The 24,240-nt window shown below is 37.8% G+C and overlaps 2 protein-coding genes across 2 annotated transcripts; one reads left to right on the top strand and one right to left on the bottom strand.

Moving 5' to 3' along the window:
* The first annotated feature begins 201 nt into the window (after positions 1-201).
* Positions 202-4,644, top strand: LOC139115947 (E3 ubiquitin-protein ligase TRIM71-like). The gene is made up of 2 exons (XM_070678407.1): positions 202-469; positions 1,246-4,644. Exon 2 carries the CDS (start codon positions 1,289-1,291, stop codon positions 3,509-3,511), a length of 2,223 nt encoding a protein of 740 aa, XP_070534508.1. The 5' UTR covers positions 202-469; positions 1,246-1,288; the 3' UTR covers positions 3,512-4,644.
* Positions 4,645-9,708: 5,064 nt separating this feature from the next.
* On the bottom strand, positions 9,709-23,727 carry LOC139115943 (monocarboxylate transporter 12-B-like). Its single transcript, XM_070678397.1, has 7 exons — positions 23,404-23,727; positions 20,044-20,216; positions 19,324-19,509; positions 17,699-18,252; positions 11,733-11,937; positions 11,312-11,476; positions 9,709-10,630 (listed from the first exon to the last, which is right to left on the bottom strand). Exons 2-7 carry the CDS (start codon positions 20,201-20,203, stop codon positions 10,422-10,424), a joined length of 1,479 nt encoding a protein of 492 aa, XP_070534498.1. The 5' UTR covers positions 20,204-20,216; positions 23,404-23,727; the 3' UTR covers positions 9,709-10,421.
* Between the last annotated feature and the right edge of the window lie 513 nt (positions 23,728-24,240).

Genomic DNA, 24,240 nt, shown 5'->3' with positions numbered 1-24,240 from the left:
TTTCTCATAGAGATATTGTTGTCAAATGTGAGCGACAGTGAAAGCGAGGTCAATGGGGCCTTTTAGGCTATTCCGTATGTAGCATTTTTTTAAATATTCAGCCCTTTCGGAAATCGACATAAAATTTGACATGCGCTAATAAATGCTGTGGTGTCGTGAATCACGGTCTGTCCACAGGCTGTACACGGGTGCAGGTGCATTGGTAAAACTACACTGTCTATGACGTAACGTTTAAAGCGACAGGACAAAAGTACTGGTGAACAATAGCATAACGTTTAGCACTACCCCCACATCTGATCATGTGTGAGCGACGGACCGGTTGTCAAGGAGACTAGGTAATAAAAGCCGTATCGGCAGGAGGTTAGGCGACATTCAGAAGTGACTTGCACTTGTTTATAGTTGAACACTGTTAACATAGCGAGGTACAGTACCTCTGCCGTGAGCTGACTACAGGCACATGATAGCTAAGGTGGGTTAGTGTGAAAAGAGTAGTCATTCTCCACTCACAATTTTGCAATGGCAATGTCGCAACTATTTGCCTGTGAATTCTCTACGGAAACAGATGTCAGATTCAAAATTCACTTCTACAATACTGTGTCACTATTCAACTTATGAGTTTGTTAAAATAATACAAACTCGACCATGAGGCAAAATATTAATTTGGCTACACGAATAATGAATACTCGCCTGGTTAGACTAAAATCCCTTTCTGTAGACAAGATTTGCTATAATACTTGCTGTTTTTAATCACTTTGGCGCATCTGTTAATCAATCAAAAATTGCTTTTAAAGTTCCAACAGTTAGTTAACACTTTATTTGATGTTTTCGTATCGACAGTTTTAACAGAATACTTATAACCTGAAACTTAAGCGATATAGGCAGCACATAAACTAACGTTTCAATACACCTTGGACAGCATATTAAAGAGTTCGGTGTAGGAAGGCGAATTAGTTTATTGGCGTTCTCCTTTTCACAATCGCCACCAGCTTGTGACCTATCCAACTTAAAAGATTGAAACAAAAACAGTAGTAATAACTTGCTTCTCTCACCATGTTGTAAATCGAGGTTTTCCGGTTACTAAGCAACTCCCTTCCTCACTATGTCCTTTGAGATGTTAGATTAAGCTATAAAAACCCGCATCGCCTACACGGATGTGAAACTAAAATGGTAACGAGAGAAATCCTACTGTATTCAAGCTGCAACTATACATGTATGTAACTTTCAATTATTGTTGTCGATTCACAGATCTGCAAATTAACTTTTATACCAACATCGAAATTTGTTTGAAATGGAAATAAATTCTGGAGCGCAAGACGCCGCCATCATCGATGACGTAGAACGTTCTCTCATCACGTGCGGAGTCTGTGCGACAACTCGCGAGGATGGCGGGCGTAAGCTGCTTCCCTGCCTCCACATGTGCTGCGAGATATGCTCTGCGATTTCTGAAAGCTCCGGGGAGTTGAAATGCGGGATTTGCGATGAGAAATTCGACATACCCAGCGATGATCTTAAACAGCATGCGGCTGCCGATATCGTTTTTAACATCGCCGAGGCACGGCGAGTCTCCGGGGAGGGCCGCTGCAAGGACTGTACTTCTGGATACACGAGCAACACGTGCAATGACTGCAAACATCACTTGTGTGATGGATGTGCCGTTCGGTGCCACCGAAAACACAGCGTGCACACTTTCACCGGAGACGGAGACGAGAAAGAGCGACAGTCTCCGAGAAGTGTCGAAACCATGTGCTACACCCACGAAGAAGAGCCGATCAAACTGTTTTGCAAGACCTGCAGTGTTCCCATTTGTATTACATGTACCTACATCAGACACGAGAGCCTACAACACGCCTTCGTTGAGTTGAAAGACGCGTCCGACGAGTTTAAGAAAGTCTTGGAATCAAAGTTGGCCGACGTCCAGAAGATACAGGACGACGCCGAAAATTCCAAGACAAGGCAGATGCAATACGCGGCAACTTTTGATTTGAGGTACAACGAGACGAAAGAAGCGATAAGAAAACACACAGAGGAGACGCTGGACAGACTGCAAAGAGAGATCAGAGATAAAGAGAAGAGAATGTTGGCCCTGATCGATCGCAGGTACAATGATGCAAAGACTATTTTGACTGGCGACATCGATCAACTCCAGAAAAAAGAAGATCACATGAAACTTACGAGCAAGATCATGAATACTTTGATCAACCACGGCAGTAGGGCGCAGCTTTTATCTCCCTTCACGGAAATCACAATGCAGCTCGAAAACCTAAAGACCGCCAAAACTTGGAGGCGGGAAGTGCCAGACGACTTTCTCCTTTTTGCTCCTGAGGACATCACTCTCCAGGGCGAACTAGGTAGTTACGGGAAAGTTTCCACTGAAAAACCAAAGATCATGGTCAGCGAAACAGAAGTACCGCACTCCGTAAGAGTAGGAGAGACTTTCCTGATTCCGATCGATAAGGTTGATTCAAAGATTGAAGGTCAACAGAACGCAGTCTCCGTAGAACTTGTTGATTCGATGAGCAAAAAGTCGAATCTAGATATTGTTCAGTTGAACCGTGATAAGAATGATGAAAGCCTGGGCGTTCGGGTGATTCCCCGTTCATGTGGTCCGCATCAGTTATCGATAAAGCTTGGAGAAAAACACCTCAAAGAATCTCCGTATCAATTCGATGCCTTGCCATGGCGACTTATGAGAGCGTTTTCCAGGCAAGGGTCAGGGTTAGGGGAGCTCGATCTGCCGTATGGCGTAGCAATAACCACAGAGGGCGATGTAGCAGTGGCAGATCACCGCAACCATAGGGTACAGGTATTCAAAAGAAGTAAGCAAAGTGGAGGCAGTACCGGTGAGTTTATCGAGTACAGGGAACCATTTTTCCCGCGTGATGTTTGCGTCGATGAAAATCTTTTCTTCATCACGGTCGACGCGGGCGCTCTCAATAAAGGCAAAGTAATTGTACGCAACGAGAATGCATCGATACGTTCCACGTTCGGAAAAAACGAGCTGAAGATCCCGTGTGGTGTCGCAGTCAATACGTCAAAAAATAAAATCTATGTGGCCGACAGTCGTGGACACTGTGTCAACTTGTACTCTAAAGATACCACGGAGATGATTTCGTCCGTGGGCACCCATGGCAGTGAGCTTGGACAGTTTGACCATCCAGAGTACATGGCTGTGGACAGCCACAGCCGAGTCATCGTGTCGGATTATTATAACAGACGACTACAACTGTTGGATCCGGACGGTAAAGTCATCTCGGAAATATTTGACGGGAATCACGGGGTTCGTCTCTCAAACCCCAGAGGCGTGGCCGTTGATGTGTATGATAACATCTATGTTTGCGACAGTGATCTGAATAGAGTACAAAAACTTTCCAAAGATGGTCAGTTTATATGTGATATCAACAGCCACGCTGATGGTCTGCTGCGGCCAATAGGAGTGACGGTCACAAAGGACTCCCTGTGTGAAGTGTTCGTCACTGATAATGGAGCAGGATGTATAAATGTGTTTTCATAATAAACGAAGAAGAAAGAAAGAGGGCTCCCTACGTCAGGCCATACCTATAAGTGAAACTCTGAGCCCGCTCTTTCCCGGAAATAAACAATGTTAATTTGTGTAGTAATTTTCTATGTTTACACGAGAGAAATGTGTCATGATTCATTTCATGTGCATCTAAACTTTGAAGAATACAATATTGTAGAAATGGATGGTCAATTTTTGATCAATTTTCTCTAGATTCCTATTTTCGCAGAATACGTGCTTGATCTTCAGATAGTCAAAAATACTAATTAACCCGTAACGGTGAATGGAATTTAGTTCATTTACAATAATGTGATCAAGCCGATGTGACGTAAGGACTGAATATCACAACCATGAGCAGGACAATATATTTGTGTTAATAATGTAAATTTTTACGTTATTAATAATGCTACCATACGCTTGGTTCAGTCATAGACATGTTGTCTATCGTCACGTTATGATTGTCGGAAATTATTACGACATTTTTCTTGAAAAGAAGATTTTAATTTTATAGCTATTTCATTTATCGTGTGCTTAGTTTATCAATTTTAGTCTTCACAGATTGTCAGGAAACTGTTTCATTCGATGAATTCATCAATATGATCACTTAGCGACGCATGGCGAATTGTTTTTCCATTTTGAAGATTTTGAAGGCGCGTCGACGTCCTCTGTAGTGCGAGAAATCATTAAATTTTTGTTTCTGATAAATTTCATGAATAAATCCTGCAGCGTTTACAGTAAACAAACAACATTCCGCAGCATTTTGGCAACATGTATATGTGCCTCTACAAATAAAGAAGGGAAATGTAGGAAGAATTCTCAAATTTGTCGGAAAAAATACTCTATATGTTTGTTAATGATGGTGAGTTCTCTTGACGCCGGCTGTGAAACCGTGAATAGCACTAAAACATTTCATTGTGACCAAACAGACGTCAAGGTCGTTCACTGAAAGCGCCTCAATATTGTTCACACTGTCTCATTAACTGTTTTCTAGTTTTAACGGGTCCATGCGAGATACAAATTTTAACGAGGTTGTTGTTCAATAGTGATCTCGAGTCGTAATCTGCTCAGTCAATGCGCAGATGAACTTCAATCAAATCGCTGAGAGATAATAGAGTATAATGTATTTCCATTTCATTGGAATTGCGGGATAGTAAGCGAAAAATGCGTAATATCACCAATGACAACGTTAATAAGCAAGGAAAACTACTAGGATTCTCAAGCTTTTACTTGTTTAAGGAGGCACCGTGGACCAGTGGTTAGGGTAACGGACTCACTATCAGAGGATGGTGAGTTTGAGATCCGGTTCAGGACCCGCTAGGTCCAGAGTAATGGTCTCACTGTCGGAGGACGGCGACTTCAAGACTCTAGCACGGTGTTGTGCCCCTGAGCAAGGCACTTTACTCCTCAGTGCTCCATTTGGGGGTTACTGAGTTATGTGTATACCTCAAGCTGTAATTGGGCTAACGCCCGTTGGATGATGGACTGATAGAAAAAAAGTACACCATGCTGATCTGCTGCCTGAATTGACATTGAAAATAACACGATTGGAACTAATCTTGGATTATTGGATGGTGAAGTAATGTCTGTTTAATCTGCAAATGTTATCTCATCAGCTTTTCTTTTTCTATTACACACTTGTTTTTATTATTTTATGGGTAATTTGCGAAATTGCAACATTCAGCTATAGGGCATCTAACTCTTTTGAGAAATTAGCAAAATACGAAAATCCAATTATCCCAAATTAGTTCCGATCGCGTTAAATGTAAAGCTGATAAATATTTTGAAACTCTTGTTTCTGAGAAAATCAAATAATATTTCCCTTCAATCCTCATTTAGTTGTAGAGGCCGTTTCAAATATCGGTAAATCTTGCCTCATTTTTTCTCAAGCAAAAATTTGGAAATGTTTAATATCACGGCGACTCAATTTTAATATTCTTGATTTTTAACGACACAGGTTGGAGTTTCATGGAGGCAGATATCATTAAAGGTTTAACTCTGTCAGTTTCGTGTGTACTATTTAGAGGGAAACAGTCCTCGGAACTGCGCCTGTGCGAGTTTCTTGTTTACAAACAATGTATTTCGTGCACGATATCTAGATGCACCTTATCATCATAGCTGCAACATTTAAATTATATGATGTAGATTATGACAGACATGTTTTTACTTTCATCAATCACCATAGTATCTTGGATACAGTGTTGCCATTGGTCGTATGGGTCCCATACGACCTTTGAGCTTAGTTCCGACGACAATATCCCTTTAAGTATGTAAGTTGGGAATTTTATAGCTTCTTTCTCATCTTGTAAGGGTTAGGTCAGTAAATGTATACAGGGGTGGTCAGATTGCTGGCATCATGTAGATTTCTTATCACGTTCCAATATCTGACATTTCATTTCGGATTTTATATTTGCATACCTCCATTCCATTTCTAGATGACGTTACATTTAATATTGTTTCAAAACCACCCTGGCCGAAACCATTGATAATGTGAAAGGCTACTGGGTCTGGTGCGGACATACGGCACCAGTGTAAGCAGGAACGCGTAAGTTCTATTTGAAATATTCTGATGACGTGTAAAGTTGTCACAAACCGTCACGATGTCAATGGGTCAGAATTCAACAGAAACGGTTCTGGGTGATTCCCGGGGCTGATTCATGGCACAGTTGAATGCTGGCTTTATGATTGCGGAGGAGCATTCACACTTAGAAACCAGACACCGTTTGTTATCAATAGTACGCTACCCGTCAGGTCAGATTCGTTTTGTTCGTGAGCATAATATACCCCCAGGCCATTCTTTGCATACAGAGCTTGAAACAATCAAAGGTGTGCTTTTATTTGCTGGAATTATTTATTTTATGATCTTCGTTCGCTAACGAAAAGAAGTCTCGTTGCTAGATATATATTGTTGTATTGAATACGACGCCGTCGTCTGACTTGTAGACGGTTATTTTTGTCACAGCTGCCGTGAAGCTTGAAAGTGTTGACTACTGTTTGTTTCCAAAAAGCATCTTTGACCAACCAGTTTACATGCTCGGGGGAGGGGGTGTACTCTTGATATTTTCATATAGGGGTGGGTGCCAACCGAGTTGAAAATATCTACCGATATACATTCCAAAAATATGAGCCATTGTTAGGGATTTTAAGAATTTCCACCATTATTCCATTAAATATGAAGGTGTTCCTAAAGCGTGGGACATTTGCTTTGTTATAGGGTTTTCGGATGAAAAATCGCCCCATGTTTAAGATATTTTTTCGTGAAAGAGTGACCCATTTGGTCGGCACATACCCGTTGGTGGTTTTCTAATATTCGACTATTATCTTTTGATTATTAGGCCGAACAAAAAAAGCTGTGTTGTTCCGATAACCCAACCAGCCCTATTTTTTACCTGCCGACCCTAAAACTTTTAGAGCTACGTTAACACGGAATTAAAAAAAAAGAAAGAAAGAACCCGTAAAATCACGCATTCGTTACTTGGTATTTGATTTTTGCCTGAACGAGGTGTCTTTTGATGTTTTTTTCCTTTTATATATATGATAAATTTTTCTGGAAATGTTGTGGCCAGTGTTTGACCGCTCTGAGCCCCTAAAAATGCATATTTAACAATAAAATATTTTGGAAAAAAATTCCGCACAATTTATTTTTTGGCCTCATCTTCAATAACATAGACAACAGCTTGTCGAAATATAAGTCTTGACTCCCTGCAACTCTGTTGACTTAGGGACCGTTTTAGAATGTCGCATAAGTTCCTTCATAAATTCCTTCGTTTAGATCAAAACTCCCTCCAAAGAAACGAAAGTTCAAAAGTGTGAAATGTTGATGTCTGCCTAGGAGTACAATGTAGCACTTTGCTATACCTACGAAAAACATTTATCTCTCTTGCTACATTACAATGTCAAATAATCGATCAAAGTTTAGTACTAAAGGGGCGTTTTACCACATAGAAGTGTAACTTTATCTTACTTCCTCTTTTTTGCATTTTATGACTTTCCTTTTCTTCTTGTTTCTTTTCTTCTCGCCATAGTCATTCACACATTGTTTCAACTCTCCAGTGACAAACTTTTATACCCTTTTCCAATCTTCCTGTGTATCTCTGTGCTTATTTTCTGTTGTTGACAAGTCGCCCTGACGTAAAAACATGTCGGCTTCCACAAACTTTTCGTAGTCATTATCGAAGAATTGCTTTAGGCCAGCAACTTGTTTACCAAATAGAGTCATTTTTCCTGCTGTATTGTGTATCTCGAGAAGACTGCGGTATAAAGTGCCGTTACGTCAACAGAGTAAGAGTGAAATGGCCAGACGCTTATGGCACATTTAAAAATTGATACTTTTTATCTTAATATTTTGATGAATGAAAGGTTAAGAATACAATGTTAATGTGTTTTGGACACGAACGAGATGGAAACAGCTACTATAAAATTTGTTTTTGTTTATTTTTACCCACAAAGAACTTGTGTTCACAAAATAAAAATGGGGAAGTGAAGTTCACTAATTGAATGGGGTCAAACCCCTCCCCGTAAACGAACGAATTTCGCTTTTTGAACTTATGCGACAATCTGAGTGCCGTTTTCGTGCCAAGTATACTCACAAATTTATATTGATGCTGTACCCTAACTAATAATAAATATAATATCATAAATAGAATTGTAATTTTTAAATTGTCTCGGTAAAATACATTCGATCTGCACTTTGAGCAAAATTTCGTGAAAAAAATACTATTTTAATGTAAAGCATGCGAGCCTCGACAGCAGATTGGTTTTAAATTCATTAACTTTGTTGGCGCTGGAGGAATTCGATACACAAATATTGTAATATAGGTCAAAGGTTGATTGTAAATAATTTAAGTTAAAATCGTCAAAGTACTGAATCAAGCAGGTTGAAGGGTTTATTTTAAACGACAAAATTTCTAGCTGTTGAGTTTATTGATGTTACTGTTATCTCTAGTCGTGTCGATGTGAGGTTATATTTGAAAAGTTCCTCCGGTGACCTTTAACAAGTAGGCAACGGGGTCAAAATTTGCATATAAAATAGAATGGCTAACCCGGGTAGACCGTGTAGATGCCAGCAGCTGCCGGCAAGTTTGTAAAAGCAACAGACATTTCTCACAGCACGATACAATTTACGGGCACTTATCACTACAGCAAATTTTCACGACTCAAAGTTATCGAAAAATGTCTACTATCATGTCGTCGCTATGGTACATCAAATATTCTCGTCGAAAAAGCACCACTTGTAATTGCCATTCAGGGGGCGTAATTCCATAATTCTTTCAAAGTATTATCAATCAAACTTTAAAACCTCTGCTACGTATGCTCTGTTTATGTGCTGTTGTACGGTAACAAGTCAACCGTCTTGTTATTTCAAAAATCTGCAACCTCCTATATCTATATTTTATTCTTATAAAATTCATTTTTGAAATAGTTGGACAACACATAGTATTCAAATAACATCGTACTACGTAGTCCACAAGTGTGGCCTAAGGCTTGAACGTAGCAACGACCAAGACATCGGCATAAAGTGAACTTACAAAACTTCTTCAGCAAGTATACTCTTTCGGTAAGTCCAAATTTTGGTAGAGTTCAAAATATTTCGTTACCGAGAATTTAAAGTAGTACCAAACACCATCGGTAGATTTGCTTAATACTTGGTTTCGCGTAAATCTTACAGATGCTTTCCTTACATGTCTGGCACGACGAAGCCACTGAGTTACAGCTTTTTACAGAACCTTGTTTCGAGTGCAGGACCTTTTGGCTTTCTGACCTGACCTATAGAAGCCGCCTCACGCACCTTTCTAGAGAAACATACTTCATGATTAGCGGGATAAAAATCCTGTCACTCACGTGTGTGTGTATGTATGTGTTGTGTGTGTGTGACAGGCAGAAAGACAGAGACAGACTGACATAGAGACAGACAGAGGGAGGGAGGGAGAATCGATGTGTCATTACTGGCTTCATTATGCTTAACATGAAAACGGGATTATCATTGTGTGCCACATTCATCTAACTTGGCATTTATAGACTATGAAACAGAGATTAAACCCCCTTGTAATTTCAGCAACTCCACGATACAGTTAAAAATCAAATAAAGGTTTGACATTACAGTTTTTTAATTTCAACCAATTCCACAGGTGGACTAGTCCCTCAATGCTGATAATCCACAATCTTGACAATAAAACAATCAAATATTCAACCTGTCAATCAATCAAATAAAAATACAGATTTATTGTGCTACATGTAAATATTATGCATTCATTTCCCTAGAAGATTGCAATATTGGCCACGGATTGTACTTCCGGCACACGTTGATAACAACAAACAAGAAGGGGACAAAATCACTGAAATAATAGCATGCATGGAATGATTGGAAAGGAAAACATGAATGTCTAACCAGATATTGAAACTGAGTCTTCTGTGTACAGTCTTTAATAGCAGCATCATCGTCAATTTTTGTCATTAAATAACATGATTTTATTCTTTTACAAGTATCAAGTCTTGGCTTCATATATCATGACATGGTGTATGAACACTTTCCCCTATGTTTATATCGTAATTATATTCATTTCTCTTGTTGGCATTGAGCCAGTTTTCAATATCCTGCTAAAACTCAACAAGTGTGCGCTTTTTAATCATTTCACATTTGCATAGCTGCTTGCGGAAACATGATGCGTTGCTTGTAAGTCTTGAATAACTTTGTGAAGTGTCAGTAAGTGCTTGAATAACTTTGTGAAGTGTCAGTAAGCGCTAAAACATCAAGCTTTTTACTGTGTCTCACGGTTGCACACATCAACTGTAACATCATATTCGATTGCACTATCCTTCTCTCGCAAGGTCAGTAGACATGGACACAGACCAATTAGAATGGTGATTCAAACCATACTTTGCCAAGCCTATGCAACCCATTAGTTTACTATACAGTTGTTATGTATTCTGTGATGAACTTGTCACTTTCAGATGAAGTCACCTCGTCTTGCTCTTCAGGGTTTCCTCCACGACATCCTCGTTTGCTGATTCGATCAATTATTGGAAGTAGAAAAGCTAACAGGGATGCAAACAAAAGCCATACTCCCGACAGCCAATAAAATCCATGGTAAACACCTGAAGAATCGCGCATCCATCCTATGGGGAGAAGAGAATGTATGTGTGTAAATAAGAAAAGATACCATCCGGTAATTTTGAAGTTGAACTATGTTATTTAGAAGTGTCTCTTTAGGTAGAATGCACCTTGGGGAACAATATTCTGACTCTCGAACTGTTCCAATTCTTTTCCGATCTACCTCTTGTGGGTGTTCATTTGAACTGCCCTTTGTGTCAGAAAATTTTGCACCTTCGTAGGTTTTCGAAAATCGAAAATTTAGTTTTTCTCTATAGAGTTAACACAGGGATGGTGGCCATTTTGAATTTCAAATATCGGTGACTCTTGGATAATCTGTTATGCAATTTCCAATGTTATTGTGGACAATTGAATTCAGTCAGGAGTGGCATTTATTTGTCAACAGCAATATCGCACATCGCAAGGCTAATATTCTGCCGTTCAACAGACTTTAGCGAGAAGAACGGCAAAATGTTTTGGGTCATATAAACGACATGAGCGTTTCCGGAAATCCAACCTACCATGCTTAAACCCTTAAAGCTTTGATCGGTCACGCCCCAATGCATGAAAAAATCAAAAAGGGTTTTCGGGTTGACCTACCCTATTTCCTGAAGACATGTGAACGGCAACACATATATTGTTGATCATATTTTATTTAACAAAAGTATGAATGTAGCATTTAAAGTTACAGATGTTGTAAGGTTTACCTCCCAGTGGCCCAATGAAGAGTGAAGCTATTCCTTGAACATGTAGTAGAATTGACATTCCTTGACCTATCCTCTCGTTTCCAAGGAAGTGCTTCAGTACAACTGATTTGTACACGATGTATCCTCCACCACATACACCGTACATGGAGAGTATGGTTATTTGAGCTGCATTTGGAACAAAGGGAATCATCAAAAACCATAACTGTTTTGATGTACCATATGGTGACATTGAGTGCAGCATATTTTTGTAAGATGAGCATTCATTCTTTATTCAGATAATACAATGTGCGTTTGAATTACGGACTACACGTTGAACTTGAAGTATTGTAGTTCAACATACCATGGCAACAAATTATGTTAGCGAGACTGTATTTGAAACAAGTATTGGACTTATGGAGGGAATTGATCCTAAAGTACTTACCAATGAAGGTTCTCAAGTATGTACTGACGATTAGGGAAGTGCCACAGACGAACATTGCAATACCATACGTTATGCACGGATTAAGGGACCTTACATAGCCCAGAGCGCCGAACGACGGTCGTCCTACTAACTGTGCCAATCCCATGACGGCTGGTATATATGCGCCTATGTTGTCCGATATACCAAAATCACGGGCGCGTCTTACCTGGAGGAAACCGCAATATTGTCAGATATGTTATATGCGGATAATTGATAAAGTTCCGTGTCACAATATACTTCACGAACTCTTCCATAACATTTTTTTCAACATAGTATCGTCTCCAATCAAAATACATACCACCGTGCCTTGAGAGTTCTAGGCCTCAGAAAAAATAACAAGAGACACTTGAGGAAGTATGCGTATCGAAAGTGAAAGACTTAAACTTTTGATCAAAATTTCATCGGGATCTTTAAAGTTCAAAATCAAGAATAAAAGTCAGGATCACCGTGCAAATTTTGGTACTGGAGAAGCAAATTACCCGAGATTTACCGATATTTGAAATTTCAAAGTGGCCTCCATCCCTGTGTTAACTCTATGGAGAAAAATAAAATTTTCGATTTTTGAAAAACTGAGACGGAAAAAACTTTCCTTACACCCAGAGCTTTAATATGAACCCCACAAGAGGTAGATCAGAAAAGAATTGGAAAAGTTTGAGGGTCCATTATATCTATACAGTCCAGTCAAAATAGGGTTAGACCCACCACAAATTGCAACAGAATTTTTTTCTTCAGAATGCATTTCAAAGAGGTACCCAGATCAACATATCAAAAGTTTACTCGAATCCACCTTGGGGAAATATGACTAATTTGCATAAATCAAATATGGCGGCCAACCATCCGACAAAATAACATAATTGGCCATATATCATATATTAAACAAGCTATTTCAGTGATTTCAAAGTCTGACACTAGTTATTAGGCTCAGAGAATCATTTTAGAGGTATAATGTTTCATATAGGCACTTCATTAATTTGCATAATTCCAATATGGCGGCCAACATTCCTACAAAAGACATTTTCGGTCATATACCACGTATTAAACAAGCTATTTCAGTGATTTTAAAGTTAAAAGTATATTTCTTTGGCATGGACAAATGATTTTCGAGATGCAATGATTTGCATAGGTAATTTGTTAATTTGCATAAATCCAATATGGTGGCCAAGATTCCTACAAAGGACATTGTCGGTCATATACCACGCATTAAACAAGCTATTTCAGTGATTTTTGACTTTTAATATTTTTCTTGGGTATGAAGAAATACTTTTAGTGGTTCAATTTTTACAAAGAACCTTTGATAATTTGCATAAATTAAATATGGCTGCCATATTAATGCCCCATGGCTTAATAGCTTCTAATATAAATAAGGGTTTGGTATAGTGTTTAGCACTAGGAAACTATCAAGAAGAAACTGTTAAGTCCTTCGACATTCATTTTTAGCTCATATTTGGTATTGATATAAATACCAAAAAGAGCTTATATGGTGAGTCTATGGCGTCTGTATGTCTGTATGTCTGTATGTAGGTATGTATGTGCGGATGTATGTCCGTCACACGCAAAGGCTCCCATACCGCCAAAGCTACCATCTCAGTATTTGGTGTACAGGTAGATGCAGGGGTTGAGATGTGACGTTGTTTCAGTGTCAAAAATATGCAAATGAGGTCAGAAAAGGGGAAATCCTGCAAATGTGCAGGAGTGGTGGCAATAACTGAAACAGCGCACACATCTGAGCAAGAGGTTTTTGACCTTTAACCTATTTGTATGCAGGGTACCTATTTGGCAGTAACTGAAACAGCTTATTATTCCTTTCCTGTGATTGTTTATAAGCTGTGACATATTAACAGACCTGCTCAAACCATGGATGTCTATTTTTGTACATCCATGGTTGAAACATTCTCTGCTATGCATGTTGCTAAAGTTGACCTCCAGTACCTAAAGTTCAGACGTTATTTACTTTGTCATTCTTGTTTTTCTGGTTTAAATATTTCTTGTTGTTTTTCTGGTTGTGCAGAAATCATTGTCATAACATCAACGTAGAATTTTCCCACGATGAACAGATAGAAACATCACTTATTGTTGATTTTTGGTATGTACCAATTCTGATCAAATTTGAGCGACACCGTATGATTAAGGTATTTTTAAAATTCTAATTTTTCTATATATGACGACTGGTAATGATTGTTAGTCTTCTAAATAATATATTCTCTTTCTGAATGTAACATTGATTTATCTGTGTACGGCATTTTCGCAATTTGTATGGGTGTTTAACACTGTACAGTGTCAAACATGTAATCTGTTATGTTTACTGTTAAAAAAAGACGTGTTCAAAATCTTTAGTTTTTAATTTAGACTGACCCTCCTTCTTGTGGATGGGTGCATCTTTATAAGATCCCCTAGATGAGAGGCAAGAAGTCATTACACATAACAGCAGAAATACAATAAACACAACAAAGCTAAAAACAGAAAAAAATTATTTGACCAAAACAAAAAAATGCCATAATACACACAAATTGAAACTTAGCACTATTGAAAACAATGTCAGATTCAAAAGAAAACTTTATGGACACAGACTCAAAACAATCTGAAAACTGCATGCTTTAGCAAAGACTTACAATTAATCAAAAAACATAATCAAACTATTACACAATACAAACAAGTACATCTTGAGTCATTTTTCCAAGTGTCATTTTCCAGATGTACATGATTGTATCGTGTAAAAGTTAGATTCTGTTGGGCTGATGAGTTGTTTGAATTAATTTTAAGTCTTTCCTAAGCATGCAATTTTCAATTTTTTGTGAGTTTATGTGTTGATCAAGTTTTTAAGAGTCTGACATTTTTAGCATCAGAATTTTATTGCCAAACAAAATAGTTGTTTGTTATATAGCATTTAAAACACAATGTGAAAATTTCAGAAAATTTGACCTAGCCAGACTAGAGTTATATTCTTTGCAAATCTTGAAATCCAGATAAAAGGAAGCAGAAAATCGGGTGATTTGCATAAATTTTGCATGAATTACCCCTTCTATATCATGCAACTTACGACTGCTTGCCAAGCTAAAATGTGAGCCTAACCAATTTTTAATCTGGGTTCACAAATTAATCAAATTGGACGAATATTTGCAAAAAAATTATTTTGAGCAGAATACGCTCCATTTGGTGCAGTGCCCTCTTAACAGTTTTTTCTTGACATTGCTATTGCTAAAAACTCTACCAGAACCTTATTTATATAAGAAACTATTTTGGCATTAATTTGGCTGCCATATTTATTTCCTGAAAATTATCAAAGTGTCTTTTAAAAACATTCAACCGCAAAAGGTGTTTCTTCATGCTCAAGAAATATATTTAAACTTCAAAATGGCTGAAATAGATCATTCAATTCAATGATATATATATGACAGAAAATGTCTTTGTAGGTATATTGGCCGCCCTATTGGATTTATGCAAATTAACGAAATGCCAACGCAAATCATTGCACCTAAAAATCATTTGTCCATGCCAAAGAAATATACTTTTAACTTTAAAATCACAGAAATAGCTTGTTTAACCCTTTGACTGCTGTAATTTTTTACACCAAAATTTTAATGCAAAATTTACCAATTTCTGCAAACTTTTCTGTACGTTTTTTTCATAATTTTTGACCAAATGGATATCATTTTCGAGCAGCCAAATTTTTTTCAACATTTTGGCAAAGGCAGAAAAATTGACTGTGATACATTTTATATAGTTGACTACACTAGACTTTGGCGCTCAAGGGTTAATACGTGGTATATGACAGAAAATGTCTTTTGTATGTATGTTGGCATCCTATTGGATTTACGCAAATTAACGAAATACCTAAGTATGCAAATCATTGCATCTCGAAAATTGTTTGTCCATGCCAAAGAAATATACTTTTACTTTGAAATCACAGAAATGGCTTGTTTAACCCTTTGACTACTGTAATATTTTATACAAAAATTTTTATGCAAAATTTTACCAATTTCTGCGAACTTTTCTGTACGTTTTTTCATAATTTTTGACCAAATGGATATATTTTTCATCAGCTACATTTTATTATCAAAATTTGGGCAAAAGGCAGAAAAAATGACTGTGGTACATTTTATAGCGAGCGCAGCGAGAGCGGCCAAAGGCCGCTCGCGAAGCGAGCATTAAGACTAACGCGTGTACACGAAAATTAGAATGGAATCTCTATATACCTACGAGTTTGAAAAGAGAGCACTAATCCATGGAGGCGGCCATTTTGAATACTTTTACACGGATTGCGTGAAATTAAAGATATCATCTACCACAAATCCTACTCGACAATGTGTATTTCCGACAAAAGAATCTCTGTATTCCAAAGAAAGTGTGAAATTTGGTTCAAAATGACTATTTTCGATCACTTTTGAAAGCCCGGTTCGGTCATCACTTGGCGCTGCCATTTTGAAACAAGCCAACTATCGCGAGAACGAACGGTCAACTCACACGAGAATTAAAAATCGTGTGCTTGAGAGCTACCGGATGGGAATATCAACATGTGTGTTTTACATTAGACTGCCTCTGTTCCCACCCCTGTTACAATACACTGATCGGAATCATGTAATTTACCAGTTTTAAATAATTTTCGTTTGTGAACTTGGCATTTCCGAGTTAAATTGCTATAATCTATAAATGTTATTCTAGAAAACAATTGACAGCAATTCAACCTCAATGTCCAAATATGCATCATGCATCAAACACAGAAATTAGCATGCTATCGCCTGAAACATCAATTACATCAATAACCTACGCTGCGCTCGCTCTCAGGTCAGACCTGTTACATATTAAAGTTGACAAAAATAGACCTTGGCGCCCAAAGGGTTAATACGTGGTATATGAAAGAAAATGTCTTTTGTAGGTATGTAGGCCACCATATTGGATTTATGCAAATTAACAAATTACCTATGCAAATCATTGCATCTCGAAAATTGTTTGTCCATGCCTAAGAAATATACTTTTAACTTTAAAATTACTGAAAGAGCTTGTTTAATATGTGGTATATGACCGAAAATGTCTTTTGTAGGAATGTTGGCCGCCATATTGGAATTATGCAAATTAATGAAGTGCCTATATGAAACACTATACCTCCAAAATGATTCCCTGAGCCAAATAACTGGTGTCAGACTTTGAAATCACTGAAATAGCATGTTTAATATGTGATATATGGCCAATTATGTTATTTTGTTGGATGGCTGGCAGCCATATTTGATTTATGCAAATTAGACATATTTCCCCAAGGTGGATTCGAGTAAACTTTTAATATATTGTTCTGGGTACCCAACTAAAATGCATTCTGAAGAAAAAATTCTGTTGCAATTTGTGGTGGGTTACGTGCCAAAATCTCGTAGATTGACTGGACTAATACCCAGAACCTCAATCTACCTTAGGTAGAACCCACCTCAGGGACAGATATTCGGTCTTTCAAATGTTATCAATTATATTCTGATCTACCACTTGTGAGTGCTCATTTTAAAGATCTTCGTGTAAGAAAAAGTTTAAATAGTCTTTTTTACGATAATTTTACTTTTCCCCTTAGTTTAATATAGGAATGACAGTTATTGTACATTTCAAATAACAGGAATCAATTCTAGGTAATTTGTCTCCCTTGTATCAAATTTCGCATGGTGATCCCTGATTTTTTATTCTTAATTTTTAAGAGAATGGTCGAAAATTTGCGTGAGGAAAGTTTGAGCAGAAGTTTAAGTATTTCACTTTCGAGGCACATACTGCCTTAAACAATACATATGTAACAAAACATACAACAAAATTTCATCAGTTTATAAATAATTTGTGACTAACTGGAATACCAATGTCTCAACCTCGTGCATCTTGTGATAAGTGGGAAATAGCGAACTTTAGAAATATAATTCGCATAACCGAATAACTGCACTCGTTTATCTGCTTATACTTACGAGATGTACCGAAGTTGCGGTGGTTCCAAAAGCTTGTCCGATGCCAATAATGCAAATTAGTGTGAATACGGGAATCTTGAACAATGTGTAGTCATATATAGCTTGTAAATACGACTTATAATGACCAATACGTGTCCTGTTCGGTTTTCGAAGATAAGCTTTTTCATGAACCATACGAGCTGTATCTACAGACTCGTTAATAACAAAATTTAAATTATTTTCGTTCATGCTCTGGTTGCTTTTAGTGAAATTATCGTCTGTATCTGATCTTGACCTGCCCTTGTCAGGTAACCTGTATGTCTCATGTGGCCGAGTCCTTTCCAAAGGTCTTAGAAGAGCCCCTGCCACGCACAAATGCGCAGTAACAGCTGACATAAAAAGTAACATTCCCCTCCAACCGTACAGATCCACCAGCATTTGAGTCACTATTGAAAGGACAAACTGACCAGCACCGGTTCCCGCCATGGCCAGTCCAATAGCAATAGGGAATCGCTTCTTGAAGTATATACTGACGATCTCGATACAGGTTACATATGAGATGCCCATCCCTATTCCTGTATTTAAAAGATATTATTGTAGAAGGTTCAGCGTCACGGAGGCAATGAATTTTGAAAAAATACCGCAATTATACGGTGTGGCTCACATTTGATCAGAATTGGTACATACCAGTATGGGTACCAAAGATCAAAAATAAATGTTGTTTCTATCTGTTCAGTGCAGGAAAAATCTACGCTGATGTTATGACAATGATTTCTGCACAGTACAACCAGAAAAACGACAAGAAATATTTAAACCAGAAAAACAAGAATGACAAAAGTAACTAAGGTCTGAAATTTTAGGTACTGGAGGTCAACTTTAGCAACATGCATAGCAGAAACAGCTCGTCCCTCTGGTTGGAGCAGGTCTGTTAATATGTAACAGTTCACAAACAATGACAGGAAATGACTCAAGGTCAGTGGAGTAGCCTGTTTCAGTCACTAGCATGCCACCACTCCTGCACATTTGCAAGATTTCCCCTTTTCTTACCTCATTTGCACATTTTTGACACTGACGTGTTCATTTGTACAACGTCACATCTCAACCCCTGCATCTACCTGTACACCAAATACTGAGATGGTAGCTTTTGCAGTATGGGAGCTTTTGCGTGTGACGGACATACATACCCACATACATACCCACATACATACATACATACATACATACATACATACATACATACATACATACATACATACATACATACATACATACATACATACATACATACATACATACATACATACATACATACATACATACATACATACAGACGCCACCGACTCACCATATGAGCTCTTTTTGGTATTTATATACATACCAAATATGAGCTAAAAAGCTACAGAACTATTTTAATTAATCATCTGTTACAAAGTTATACCGTAAATATCGGGTCAATATAGGGTACAATAACCAATAGGACAGAATTGGAGGGTAGTGTTAAACAATCAGGTATACAATCCACTCATTCATTTCTCAGGTTGATAATTAGAACCAGGGCAATATGAGCAGGAAAATCTCTACATGCTGTCCCTTATCCCCAATAGTTAAAGCGTACAATGCATGGAATAGACATTGACGAATCTTACCTGATAAAATTCCAAAAGTGAAGTACACCTGGTATATACTTGTTGTGAATCCACTCGTAAGAATTCCTACCGATGCTAAAATGCCTGCAGCCATTACGGTTTTTCTGTGTCCAAATCTTTTAGCCAAAGCCACGCCATAACTTGTGGACAATGTAAGGACTAAAGAAAAAATACCACCGACCCATGCTGGAAATGAAGAAAACAATTTACAATGTAATGATGTTTCGATATTCGTCGGCTATATTTACTCATACATCAATCTGACAAAGTTGTTTTAATTTTATTCTTGCGCACTAATCAGTGTTGCAAAACGTCAAAAAGAATACGTCGGTTTCGAGTTACCATAAGACCATGCGGTAATTCAAGGATTTTAAGCTTTCGCCACTAGGGGCGCTCTTCCCGATGGAAGCCGACGCCATGACATGATATGTAGATTGATGTTGTTGGGGTTTTTTTGCGGGGGGGGGGGGGGGAGGGGTGTTATTTTTTTCTTTTATGGAATTCAACCACTTTCTGAAACGTTAAGTTGATACTGAAATTTGTGTATATGCAAGTCAATTCCAGATTTCAAGTCCTGGAACTATCTTCGTCGGGTTGTTTGGCGGCAAGTGTGATCATAAAAATATTCACACCGTTAGAGAGAAGCAGAGTAGAGAGGTGATTGAGGGAATGTCTGTTCGAAGATTGCACCATGGTGCTAATTTTCCATCCTCGTCTTACCTGTGACCGCCTTTGATTCTCCAAATGCATCCAATAACGCGACATACATAACCGAAAAGGCGTGCACGTTTCCCGCAGTTATCACAAATCCGATAAATGACGCCAGGACAACCACCCATCCCCATCCACCGTCAGGAGGTTCTCCTCTGGCTGCTTTCATTTCTCTCAAAAATCTGTGTGGATGAAATAACGTGCTTTTTAAATAAATCACTAGAATGTGTTTCACGATCTTGAACACAATGAGTATATATATGCTTAAGTCTGTCAGTACTCAGTGTGTTCAAAGTCTATGTAATGCACTGACCTACAATGCGATTTGAGAAAGACTTAAATGGTCGCCGCCATTAACTGTCTGACGCCGACGCGTCGTCAAGGAAACGTTAGTAAAGCCTCGATTAACGTGAAAAGTATACCGACCTTGTATTTTCCGTCTCCGGTGCTTGAGTAGCGTTCACACTCACACTGCTTAGGCTGACTAGGAATGTACCCGTATGTATGTCATAATGGAACTTTGCAAACGTGAAAGACTAATATGATTTACGCCTTCCAACGGCACAACAGATTCGTTTATACTAACGACGTAGAACCTCTTTAATTACCACTCAAAAGCAACCGTGTTTCCAAAGGCAAGTGAAACTGTAGGTATGGCGCAGACATGTGTGTTGATAACACCTTACGTTTCTTGTGTGTTTATCACGTGATCGTGTCAATCAGGCGCCATTTTATGCCGTTGACATCATTATGTGTGATGTGTATTTTAAAGGTTGTGTGAGCGTTGTAGTCAGGCGCTCCGAATAAGATTCTGTGTTTGCTGTCCGCATGATGGTAGGTTTCCAGGGAAATTTAAGAAAACAAACACAATGTTACCACTATTACAAATAAAAATATTACTTTCCTATAGTAAGAAACCAAATAAACCAGATATAAACTGAATATACTCACGTGTTTTACAACAGGTTCATTAATAGTAGTACGCTTCACAGAACAATAAGATATATGTTATCACTAAAAAAGCAGGTCTTTTTCAGCATCGCACAGTACTCTCAGATTTTAATCACTAATTACAAAACTTTATTTAATATGCAAATGAGCTGTTAATTAAAATGACACTGCTTAATGCTTCATGGGACAATTAGATATCCATCAGATCAACATTTGTAGCACGTTTTATTTAATTCAATGCAGTAATTTTAGAGTAATGTCACTAATAACAAAGTTCATTAAATATGCAAATAAACCCTACATTAACTTGACACTGTTCAATGATTCATAGCACAATTAAATATTTATCAAATCAATATCTGTAGCACGTTTTACAAAATTTGGTGCCGTTATTTCAGAGCTATATACTAATAACAAGGTTTATTAAATATGCAAATGAACCCTTAATTAACTTTACACTTACTACTAAATGCTTTACAACACAGTTAGATATCTGTCAGATTAGTATATGCAGCAGTTTTCATCACATTAGATGCAGTTATTTCTAAGTTATATGACTAATTATAAAACTTCATGAAATATGCAAATGAGCTAATTATTAACTTGACATTGTTCAATGCTTCTCAGTACAATTGGATATTTATCAGATCAACATCTGTAGCAAGTTTCATCAAATTTAACGCTGTAATTTTGGAGTAATATCACTAATTACAAAGTTCATTTAATATGCAAATAAACCCTTAAATAACTTCACACAAGTAAATGCTCTACACCACAATTAGATATCTGTCGGATCAGTATCTGCAACAGATTTCATCACATTTGGTGCAGTTATTTTGGAGTTATATCACTAATTACAAAACTTCATAAAATATGCAAATGACCTATTTGTTAACTTGACACTGCCAAATGCTTCTCAGTACAATTAGATATTTATCAAAACAATATCTGTACCCAAATTCAAATACTTTGGTGCCGTAATTTCAGAGTTATATACCTAATTACAAAGTTCATTAAATATGCAAATGAACCCTTAATTAATTTCACACTACTGAATGCTTTACACTACAGTTAGATATCAGTCGGATCAGTATCTGCAGCAGATTTCATCACATTTGGTGAAGTTATATCGGAGTTATATGACTAATTACAAAACTTCATAAAATATGCAAATGACCTATTTATTAACTTGACACTACCCAATGCTTCTAAGTATAATTAGATATATGTCAGATCAATATTTGTTGCAAGTATCATCAAGTTTGGTGCAGTAATTTCAGAGTTATCTCACTAATAACAAAAGTTCATTAAATATGCAAATGAGAAGGTAATTGACATGACACTCACAGCATCATCATAATGTTCTTAGATTGTCATCTGTGAAAAGTTTCATGAAATTTTGTGCAGTATTTCTTGATATATGTCTACACTGTCATTACCGTCTCCATAGGGAAACCATTGTACGGAAAAAAAATGATATTGCATAACTTCATTAATATGCAAGCCACACTAACCAAAATCTAATCAGTTCTTGCAAGTAGCATATGGTACCTGTGTACCAAATCTGACTTGAATCTGTTCAGGCGTTTTTGAGTTATCGTGTAAACAGACAGACAGACAGACACACACACACACACACACACTAACACACACACACACACGGACAGACAGACAGACATCGCTATGACAATAGCCCACGTGTTTACACACGTGAGCTAAAAATTAAATGGAGCTTATGTTAATACAATTGCGTTCGTTATCTGTGTTTGTTCTTTCCCTTGCTGGCTGGTAGGTTTTTAAAAATCCAAGGACGGCAAACAAAGAATTTTCTTTAAATGGACTCATATGAAAGTAAACATGTACTTAAACACTGCACATGCAGTCACGAGTCAGTCAAAAATCATGCTATCATAATCAGATCACCACACACATTCAAAGCTGGTGCATTCAACCAACGACAATGCCCGGATGTTCGGTCATGGTATGAGGTACAAAAGTCATTGAAATTATGAGCTTTCAAAAGTAAAATTATGTAACATGTAGTTTGTTGTTCAAAATCCACAGCCATTCCGTCTCATAAACTCCCTTCCCACTCATGACAGAGGTGCCATTCGGAAACGCAGTTCCTTCAACTGGCTCTCTACCGTTGTCGTAGATGATATAATATACTTACACAGCTGTGATATCGTTCTCTGGCGACGACCCTTGACCTGAGCGCGATCGATAAGCCACAACAGCGCTGCAATACAATTTTGTTTAAGTACATCAAAAATGGAAGAATAGACAACAGGATAATGGTAATCACCGCATATTCAAACTCTGTTAAGACAAAACTAGAACACATTTGACGTATATAGGTCAATAAGTCACGTCATTGGAAAAGAAATGTCGTACGCTAGCATGGACGTTGAGACTTACCACATGTCAGAGGCCTTGGCCACTATCCTCGATCCGACGTTTTGGTTAAAGCGTTGCTCACGGCATCTGAACAGCAATACCTGCTATCAGCCCGTCTGTAATAATCAATGTATCACCCTGTTGCAAAGTTAGTGGTAAATGTGCTAAGGTTCCTTACTCTCGACCAGATTATTGAACACAGCTGGCCGTCACAAGTATGACCTCAAGTTTACGGGGTCAAACGACGTCATGATCACATGATAGTAAGCTTATTGCTTTCATTTAAGAACCTTGTCATGCAGGAAATTGTCTGGATCTATTGATAGAAAGACAATGGCCTAGAAAGCTGTCAGGCTGCCATTGTAAATAAATCTCAAGCTCATTCAAGTAACGTAGAGAATCAAAATCTTGCACGCTTGATTTCGGGTCATCAACGTCAACATGCCTGAAGGGCTTCCCTTCTTCTTATCACGAAGGCGCGCATGTTTTGTCATCGTCAGTTTTCTATTGTTCGTCTGGTGTTTTATAAAGAACTTGTCGACGTCTATGTTTCCCTGATTAAGGCAAAGCTAAAAAATGATCCTTTTAAGGCCAGCTGATTTTTATTTTACCTCGAAATAAATTAAAGAGGATATGCCGTGCGTTAAATTACACTCATTTAGGGAATGTTCAGAGTTTACTTCCGGGGGGGGGGCACCCATTTTCCCTTAGAAAAATTAGGGGGGGCACACAAAAATACCACAAACTTTTAGGGGGGCTAAGAAAAATTACATCAATTAAATGTTTGCCAAGAAGTCCTGATCTACAAAATTATGCATGGCTGTCAAAAAATATCTGCTGAAAAATTTACAAATTTGC

The sequence above is a fragment of the Ptychodera flava genome, chromosome 17 (genome assembly GCF_041260155.1).
Source record: "Ptychodera flava strain L36383 chromosome 17, AS_Pfla_20210202, whole genome shotgun sequence".
In the NCBI taxonomy this organism is placed as follows: Eukaryota; Metazoa; Hemichordata; class Enteropneusta; family Ptychoderidae; genus Ptychodera; species Ptychodera flava.
Note: the sequence above shows the minus strand (reverse complement) of the source record. Positions and strands in the feature narration are given on the sequence as shown.

Excerpts from the sequence above, each read along its gene's own strand:
- LOC139115947 (XM_070678407.1), top strand. The coding sequence starts at position 1,289 with ATGGAAATAAATTCTGGAGCGCAAGACGCCGCCATCATCGATGACGTA.
- LOC139115943 (XM_070678397.1), bottom strand. The coding sequence starts at position 20,203 with ATGAAAGCAGCCAGAGGAGAACCTCCTGACGGTGGATGGGGATGGGTG. Across the intron at positions 11,938-17,698 it reads CCGCAACTTCGGTACATCTC|GTAAGACGCGCCCGTGATTT; the intron begins GTAAGTATAAGC and ends GGTTTCCTCCAG. Across the intron at positions 10,631-11,311 it reads CTTCATTGGGCCACTGGGAG|GATGGATGCGCGATTCTTCA; the intron begins GTAAACCTTACA and ends TTCTCCCCATAG.